Source organism: Poeciliopsis prolifica, unplaced genomic scaffold (assembly GCF_027474105.1).
Source record: "Poeciliopsis prolifica strain line A6 unplaced genomic scaffold, Auburn_PproV2 SCAFFOLD009, whole genome shotgun sequence".
NCBI lineage: Eukaryota > Metazoa > Chordata > Actinopteri > Cyprinodontiformes > Poeciliidae > Poeciliopsis > Poeciliopsis prolifica.
In genome coordinates, this window is record NW_026562384.1 from 4167508 (window position 1) to 4176630 (window position 9123).

At 45.4% G+C, this 9123-nt stretch overlaps 2 protein-coding genes across 3 annotated transcripts in view; one reads left to right on the forward strand and one right to left on the reverse strand.

Moving 5' to 3' along the window:
- Positions 1-55: 55 nt before the first annotated feature.
- On the reverse strand, positions 56-6538 carry asb12b (ankyrin repeat and SOCS box-containing 12b). The gene is made up of 4 exons (XM_055034386.1): positions 6387-6538; positions 5933-6258; positions 1646-2174; positions 56-1556 (listed from the first exon to the last, which is right to left on the reverse strand). The coding sequence occupies exons 2-4, from the start codon at positions 6215-6217 to the stop codon at positions 1411-1413; spliced, it is 960 nt and encodes a 319-aa protein (XP_054890361.1). The 5' UTR covers positions 6218-6258; positions 6387-6538; the 3' UTR covers positions 56-1410.
- Positions 4062-9123, forward strand: part of LOC129362680 (moesin-like) — a 39646-nt gene continuing 34584 nt past the window's right edge. For both annotated transcript variants that reach the window (XM_055034382.1, XM_055034383.1), the window contains exon 1: positions 4062-4205. The gene's annotated coding sequence lies outside the window, so the exon portion shown is untranslated. The remainder of the gene's footprint in view (positions 4206-9123) is intronic.

The window sequence follows — 9123 nt, forward strand, 5'->3', positions numbered from 1 at the left end:
ACATCAGTGCGTGTGTGTGTGTGTGTGTGTGAGAGAGAGAGAGAGAGAGAGTGGGGACGGTGGGGTTGCATTGTTATTGAGTTTCCTGTCGTGTGACATCACCTCCTGTTTGCAGGAGCCGCTTCCCACACATGACACGCTCACTCCAGGAGACATTACAAAAGGAAAGATTAAAGGGCATGAGATAAACACAATCGCGTCACAGAAATAAAAGAAATCAACACACTCCCAGCCACAAACGGTAGCTCACATATGACTCCGCTGCGGTGAATAAGTAATGGGAGTTACGCAAACGTCTCTCCCTCTTGGCTACGCTGAATCGTAGGCTGTTCACTCCGCTTCCTGATGTTTTGAAGTCCAAAGATGCAAGGTTTTTTTTTTCTCCTTCTTCTTCTTTTCTGCTGCCGGAGATCTGAGACGTCCTGGTGCGTGTGTGTGCGCATGTCTGTTTTTTCAGTCGGGTCTAAATTGAGTGGGGTCTTGAAGCTGATGCAAAAACACACCATGGTTGGATGATCCAAGCTGCCCATGAGGAGCCTCTAATGGGGACAGAAGCGTTGTGCTGTGTGACTGTGGTCTCTAGTGGCCGGACACGGTGTTACACTTCACACACATTTTTTCCCCCCCAACATGGACTCCATTTGGATAATCCTTTGTCCTAATTGGTGAAGCACACAAAGAGATCTAAAGAGCCTGACCAGCCCTCGTGATGTTTCAACAATGAACTTTTCCAGATGCTGCAACTAGACTATGACCACATTATTCAATATATTTTCTATTTTATGAGGTAGATTAAAGTAGCGCATGATTGAGGACAGATTGGAAAACGATATAAATAAGATTCTGAAATGCGTACGCTGGTATTTCCAACATACCTTTTAAAAAAATTGTGCCAGAATATCTTTGACCAAGTCCAACTGGGTTTGCAAGACAGCAAGATGAAAATGGATCTTTATGTTCTACTTTTTGTCGAACTTGAGCTTGTGCTATAAAATAGTGCAAAAGATGTCAGTGTTTTGGAGATGAACCCCAACAACAACAACAACAACACGACTGCAGCTGCTACAACAGCAGCAGATGGTTCTACCACGCATTGACTCAGGGGTTGAATAAAAACAATACCACATCTTTAACATTTTAATTTGCCAAAGATGTAGAAAACCATGCATCACTGTTCACCCCCGCCCCCCCCGCCCACATTCTAATTATTCCCTTTTGTGTTTTACTCTGTCACTCAAAATCTGACTAAAATCCACTAAAGTGTGGTTGTAGTTCCAAAATGTGAACAAGACAAAACCGCTGCTAGTTTTCCCCTTGTCCTTTTCATTGAGGAAATTTGAGGGGAAAAAAAAATCAAGCAAGCAAAACAAATGAAAAAAAAACTGAAAAAGCGGTAAACTCAAACTCAAATCACTCAGGTTCAGCGTTTATGTGCTTTAAGTAGTTCCTCAGGACCAGAGGTATGTCCAAACTGTCTATTGCAGGGTCCTTGTCGGCAAACGGGATGTGTCTTCGGATTGCCAGCCGAGCCTGTGACATCAACGTTTTGGGACAAACTGTTTGGGTAAAAATGACAAGTGTGAACCATTTGCAGAAGGAACTCTTTTAATTTAATCCTACCAGAAGCTAAATGAGAAAGACTCACCTCTCTCTCTGAGCAGCAGCAGTAGCGCTTCATTCTGCTTTGTAGTTTTGTCAATAATGAGTGTCGGCAGGTAGACGTCTGCCCCGAAGTCTACCAGCAGCTGAATGTACTCCACCCCACAGCCGTAACGGAGACACACCTCCACCACCGTCTTGGGTTGCTTGATCCTGGCCAGCATCTTCTCATCCGTGCAGTTATAGTTGGGGTTGGCGCCGTGGAGCAGGAGCAGCTTAAAGCAGCCCAGGTGTCCATAGATGGCTGAGATGTACAGGGGCCCTCTGCAGGCTGTGGCGTTGGAGGCCCACTCGGGGACCTTTGGCCGGACGTCCACCTCGGCTCCAAACCGCAGCAGCTCCCGGAGAATGTCTGCGTCACCCTCCCTGGCGGCGGTCAGCACCGGGGAGCAGTTGTTGTACTGGCTGCCGTTGGGGTCGGCTCCCGCCTTCAGCAGGGCCGACGCGCAGTCCAAGTGTTTCCCACTCACAGCTGTGAACAGAGGCGTCTGGGCCTTCACGTCCAAAACGTCTATCTGGATTTTGAAGGAAAGAGGGGGGAAAAAAAGAGCAATGTGACTTTCTGTGAGGAAATTCAGTTCTTTCAGGGTAGAGCAAGCATGAAACCGAAGCCCTGCATTCACACACCGATTCACCGCAGTGAGGATGTGAGGTTAATGCGACGTCCGCCAGTAGTGGCTTGCCAGCCATGACCTCACAGTACAGTCCGGGTTTTTCCCCCTTTTTGCGCAGTTGTTTAATTCCAACCAAGTATACTGCAAGTCTTTCACGAAAAATGGTCAAACCTTTGGATTTCAGCGATGCTAGCTCTCACCTGCAGGTGGGGGCGTTTCTTACTTCCACTACAATTTTGCTTCAGACTTACCAGATGTCAGGTTATGACCCGAGATTTACATGGCCGCCTACAAAAAAGTGACCCTTGCAATCAAACACAAGCACAAATATTGTCAATAATTCTACAGCAGCACCACCAATCAACGATTTTGATTGCAAAAATCACTAAATCGTGGAGGGACTGCTCAATGTGAATAATATTTCATTTTAAGAAGTTAAAGAATGGTTAAACTTACTTATTGAATGCATGGACTGCTATTTATGAATATTTTAACAGTTTGTCGATGGGTTTTTATCAATACATTTTGGAACATGCATATCACAATGTAACCAATTGTCTGGAACTATTGAGTTGTTTCATAGGCCTTTTTTTTCCTCCAGAAATATGATTTATGGACTCATTTGTCTTTAGTCATATAGCAGCGAACAGTAATGTCCAAAAGTTTGGAGACTGACAGAAATAACCGAGGATTAGTGTGTTTCCTCCTCAAGGAGAAAAAACATGGAGGGAACAGACTGAAATACAGAAGGACACACCACAATTGTTGTCTGGGAAAATGACTGTCTGTGGAAGAAAAAGGTGAACGCTCGCGTTAACACTGAAGCCTTCAGACAACTTATGTTTGGGCTTGCCTCTTGTTATGTGCAAGGGAGTGACCTCACTCATGATTTTTGCCTATTAACTCTGCCATGAGTAAGGAATGGGATCAAAATGTCCTACAAGAGCAACTTTGCTCAATGATCCGGGAGCAATTTGATGATGATCACGGATCTTTCCGGCACAATGGAGCTGCATGGCGCAAGGCAAAGGGAAACGACAAAATATCTAAGGGCTCAAAAATCCCTGAAAATATTGGTGGAAACGCGTCCAAACTCAGCAAAAAAAAAAAAACGTGTGACGCTTTGCCTCGATTTTGATGGATTTCTTGACAAAAAAGAAGAACCCCGCGTTTGACAAACGTAAAATATTTACTGTCAGAAATACCTGATTAAACATGCAACACTCCAAAGCAGTCTTAAACTTTGTGCTGCACAGCCCAGCACCTGCCAATCGCATGCAGTGTCGACGTGAGCAGCTTTAGTAGTTCTTCAGTTCGTCCAAGTTTGGGGAGAGTTTAGTCTGCGCAAGCCCTGTGCATGAAGCCAAGAATGTTACAATAAAAAAAGAAAAGAAAACAAATGCAGCTCATTGGGAGGCTTCCTCAGCACAATGAGCTTCTAATGAGGGGGCAATATGCTAAGCTGATGGTCACCAGCAAGGACAGCAACACTGATAAAAACTGCTGATTCACTCAACAGGCTCGAACTAATCAGTAGGGATGTGGATACAAAGTCATGCAGAACACAAATTGTTCTCAAACTGTGCCACAAATTTGGTACACAGAAAGAAATCTCGATGTCGATTGTTTCCGAGGCAAATACATTGAAACTCATTAAGATAAAAAGCTAAAAAAACAAAAAAACAAAGACAACACACACACACAAAGAAAAACCCTCCTGGATGATGAGCTATTCAAAATCCCTGTGATCTGTGGTTTATCAGGAATGTCTGAGAGAGAATCAGTGTCACAAACAGGAAGAGGATGACAGAGGACAAGGGACAAACAAGTGCCGCTGCCTGCCGCCCTGCTGCTTTCCGTTCACCTCTAGAGCTGGGAGTTTTAGATCTGGGAATGACTTCAAGCTCAACTTCACGTCCTTCATAAAAGCAGGTGAGATTTTGTAAATTATATGCTCAGTTTATCACTGCAGGGTTTTTTCCCCCCAGCGTCTCATGAGCCTGGCAGGTCACCAGACTTTACTTGCCCCATGCCCCCACCAGGTTTGTTTGTTTATTGACTCTAGGTTTATTTATGGAACTGTAGCAGTGATCGTATCTCTGGTGAAATGGATGGAACTACAATGGCAACACAGAAGGGTCAGTGTGTGAACATGTAGGGCGAATGAAAACTCTGCAACCACTTCCTGTCTTTACCGGTCGACATGCTGACAACCAAAGTGCAAAATGTGTATATTTACCATAATTGTGTGGTTTTTTTTTCTATGTGCCTTTATTCCGACTTTATAGTCGGTGTTTAGGTATAATCTGGTCATATTTTCAAATTTTCTGCCTCAAAACCACGGTGACTGCTGATGCCTCCGGGAATAACAGGTTTTCAGGGGGACACCCTACACTGCAAGCTAATAACGTACATGTAAAGTGAAGGAGCCTCCAAAGTAGTTATGGGACGTCTGAACAAATTTGCACTGAATTTAATTTCGGGGTATCAGGGAGACTTAATACAAAATTTGAGTAGTAGGGAAGATTTTCCCTACTACTTGTATGTTTTTTAACACTATTTAAAGGGACGGTTATGTAGTTTAGAGGCACGTTGCGCTATAAACCGACATCCAGGCGTCGTTTCACAGCGCAGTCGTTCAGCTATGATACCTTCAAAACGACCCGTATGTCAAAAATGACCTAAAAGACGTTTGGCATTGAGATTCGCCGCCTTGAAATTGCGCCTCTGTCTCTTTAAGAAGCTTCTACTCTTTCCGGCGCTCCGCCCCCCTTTAAACGCGTCCTCGTAACGCTTCTCGTCAGTAATAACGGCTCGCAGGAAGTTCCTGTGACGAGCTCAGCAGACTCTCAGTTCCACCAGGTGTTTGCTAATTTGCTATAGTAGATGAGGGGTGGAAAAAAAAAAAAAGAAGAGAAGAGAAGAAGAAGGTGTGGGGGAGGGGCGCTCTGTGAGGCGGAAGCTCGCCTGGAGACTGGAGCTGTGTGGAAACAGGCAGCGTTTTGTGAGGCATGCGTGCAACACGCATGAAAAGAATTGCGGCGACGCTCTCCAGGTACGTTTCTGACGAGGGAACGACTTTAGAAACGTGACACGAAGCACCGAAACGTGGATTTCACTTAATATTTCCTCCCCTGCCGTCGTCGAGCTGCAACTTCTTTCTTTTGAAGTTTCTGCTTCGTATCGGCTGCAAATGCTTTTCATGACAAGGCAGCTGTATTTGATTCTGAGGTCAAACTGTATTTATAGTTTTGCCTTCTGGGGAGCTTTCGCTTCATTTTTCAACTTCTGCGCAGAAAATATGACATATAATTAAACTGCATTCCTCAACCAATCATGCGGCGGCTATTTAAAATAATGATTTATTTTCTTGCTTTTGTTGCTCCAAACATAACCGAGGCATCCGAGACGACTGTACTTTTTGGTATTAAAAGGCACTCGGGCAAACAAAGTGGAGCAATTGCTTCGCTGCGTTATACTTAGACGTTTTGATTCACAGCTTGTGTGAAATTATTTATACAAAGAGACCTGGAGATCGGTGCCAACTTCCTTTTTCCATTTGAGTGTTTTTCTTAATTGGGTTGACCGGTGGGGGCAAAGCGCAGCATGCGATTTATGCCACTGAAAGCAGTAAAACACACCCGCCGACGGTGACAAACCTCCGCCCCGTGCTCCAGCAGGAGCTCCAGGCACCTCAGGTGTCCCAGGGCAGCGGCGGTGCGCAGGGGGGTCACCGGGACCCCCCAGCCGCTCGGAGCGTTGACGCACCGCCGGTACTTCTCCTGAGCGAGGAGCTCGGAGAGCAGGGCTGCGTCGTTGGCGCCCGCGGCGTCGTTCAAGGCCCGGGCCTGCTCGCCGTCCTCGTCGTCCTCCTGGGGCTGGAGCAGGGAGAAGATCTTGGATATGTCCATCAGACTCATGTCGACGGGCCGGCCCACGGCCATCGCCACACTCCGAGCAAAAGAAGGGGTCAGGACGACTTCATCTGCAAATCGGTTTTGATTTACTCGTGGTGGTCAGCTTGATTGCTTCTTTTCTCTCTCTCTCTCTCTCACTGCGTGTGTCAGAAGGACACAAACTTCACAGATGACTCAGAAAAGACGAGACCCCTACCTCCAGTTGCTCTACGCCCCACTGACGTTGGCGTTGTTCAAGTAGGAAGCGAAGACGGAGAGGCCCTCCGAGAAACGAGTTGTAAAAAGCGTAGTATGCCCGCCGTGTGTGCATGCGCATGTGTGCGCGTGTTAACAGTATGGGGGGTAGAGGCTTCTTACGAGTTGGGGGTCTCCTGGGGGGCTAATTTTAGGCCACGCAGGGGCCTGGCTAAACTTCCATTCTGGGAGAGTGAAGGCTCAGGTTTATAATTAGAAAGGTGATACAGCTACGACACTGTGATTTCAGAGCGTGACTTACTCCTCCCTCCTTCCCCACAGAAAACCAAAATAAAGAATCGTCTCATCGGGTGGACCGATTTAGACAAGAACGTCTTACTGAGTCAATAGTATGAACTGGCCTTTTTGATTTTTGTTTTGTCCTTTCCTGATTCCTCTGACTTAGTAGCTGTCAGCTGTGAGGCCGTCGGCGGGGGGGGCCGGCGGCTGGGTGTGGGGGGGATTTAGGGGAATCCGGTCAGCTGCTCCCGCCCGGCCCGTGTCTTCTCACTGTCCCGTGCTCAGACTGGAGGCTCCAACACAGATGGCAGCCTGTCAGATTTATGGCATTGTTCAAACCCACAGAGTAGCTCTGCTTATTTGTCAGGGCACCAAGAAGACGCAGATGAAATGGATGCGGACACGTGAGGGTCCTCCGATGCACGATCACCGAAACCTTTCCAAGAACAAGAAACTCCGCGGGAGTTGAAAACCTGTTAGCCGGATTTTGACCAAACAGTTTAATTTCCTTGCATCACGTCTCTACAAAGTGTCAATTCTTTGGCTATCAAATCTTTTAGTGAAACACAAGAGTCTATATTTGGACTTCTATCCCCTTCTTTGCATTTAATAAATAAATCGGAAGCAGGAGCAGCCGAATGTCTTCCACGCGTCCTCTTCTTGCTCTAACGTGTCGCAACACATTTGTATTCATACCCTTTGAAATCGAAGGAAATTCAAAAATTTGTCGCGTTACAGAAATGAGATTCAAACCTTTGTGTCGTAAATTTAGATCTTGTTTTAAAATTTACGAGAAGGAAAAGAAGATGTGGCCCGCATTTGAATTTTTAAGTAAAAATATTACACCTGTGGCGTGCATTTGTATTCACTGAATGTACCGTGCTAGTTTTGGGCCATGCATAGTTAGCCAGTTGGAGTTTCTTTTTTCGAGCACCAGACTTAAACTGGTCGATTATTCCACATTTTTCAGACTTTCTATTATTCAGAATTGCGGGCCATTTTGCTCAGAGGGAAGTAAATACATGTTGAGAGCGAAAATCCGCAGCATTTTAAGTCCAAGCCTTTGAAATGAACCTCTGTGTTCTTTATTACCCAGCATTTCTAGTGTACTCCCATACTTTACTGCATAATGTCCAAGGATGAAATTCTTTCTGCTGGACTTTTTCTCTCTGTTTTTTTCCCCCCTCTTCTTCTTCCCCCAATTTGCAGGATGTTTTGGCTTGCATAGCAATGAGGGGTGTTGAGAGCTCTTCTTGTTGAAGAAATCTGTATTTTCCCTAAAGGTGTGTTTACTTTCCATTTTCACGCCAAGTCAGTGAAATCCATCCGTCGCTCCAAATAAAACCTTAAGGTGTTCTGTTGCCGCCACTCCGGCTGATGGAGCTCGGCAGTCAGGACGTACGCCGCAATGTGCACCGAGATTCGTAACAAACACAAACACACAAGTTCCAGGCAAAGCCACAAATTATTTTCAGACTATTCGTGTCTGGGGATTAACAGCAGAAAATAAATAAATAAATAACCCAATGGCATAACTCGCTAACCCTCTTATGACCAGAACTATATATAGGTCACCTGGATTTATTTGGGGTTTTTATGGATGTACTTGTTTTGTCCCTCCTTCCAGAGAGCACTTCAGATGTCAGCGTCTGGTTGTTTTATTCGGGATTGTTGCCTGTTTCTGGCAGTGCAATGTCAGCATAATAAAGAGAGAGAGAGAAAAAAGAAAGCTAAACAAAGCCCTTTGGAAAGTAAAACTCTTTCCGGTTCCCTCATAAACCGCCAGGTGGCGGTAGAGGCGCACCTGTAGCAGGAAGTGTAACTGTAGCAAATAGAGGAAAGCTGTTTTCCAAGTGAACCGAGTTGCCGCCAAAAGAAGCCAAATGAGATATTTAATGGCTGCCTCAGTTGATCCCTTATTTTTATTTATTTTTTTAACTCCATTCTAATAAAGGGTTTGTAAAAAGCATAAAAAATGTTTTAAGTCTGAGATGAGTGTGTATTTTTGACTGGACAGCTGTGCAGAATGAGTGGCACTTTCTGGACAGGTTGCATTACAAACAACACAAAAGAGAAGCATAAAAAAAAAAACTGTCAGAAGTTTAAGTTGCATTTTCATTTCATTTTGATCATTTATGTCCTTGGGAATATTCCTGTGCTCTTCGGCGTGCGATTGTCCAAAAGTTGTAGCAGAAATCCATTCATCCCAGGCGTATATTGGAACCCTGGGATGAAGCTTTAAAAGCTACTGCTGCAGTTTGACTTTATGTCTCTGGAACAAGAGCAATTCTCTTTGCTCTTTTGAATAGATGAGGAGGCGTCTCAGATGAATAATTTCAAGTTATGGCATCAACGCTGAAAGGCTCGCCGCATTCCCCAGCCTGCCTCGAGCTGACCGGACAGACCCAATGAGAAACCCGTCCCTCCTTTAATCTGCGTCAAGGTCCGGATGTCCCGCC

What these genes read in the sequence shown, in the direction of transcription:
- asb12b (XM_055034386.1), bottom strand. Translation starts at nt 6,217, where the DNA reads ATGGCCGTGGGCCGGCCCGTCGACATGAGTCTGATGGACATATCCAAG. An exon ending in TGCTGGAGCACGGGGCGGAG is followed by an intron (nt 2,175 to 5,932) that starts GTTTGTCACCGT and finishes TTCAAAATCCAG; the next exon opens with ATAGACGTTTTGGACGTGAA. An exon ending in GCTGCTGCTCAGAGAGAGAG is followed by an intron (nt 1,557 to 1,645) that starts GTGAGTCTTTCT and finishes TTACCCAAACAG; the next exon opens with TTTGTCCCAAAACGTTGATG.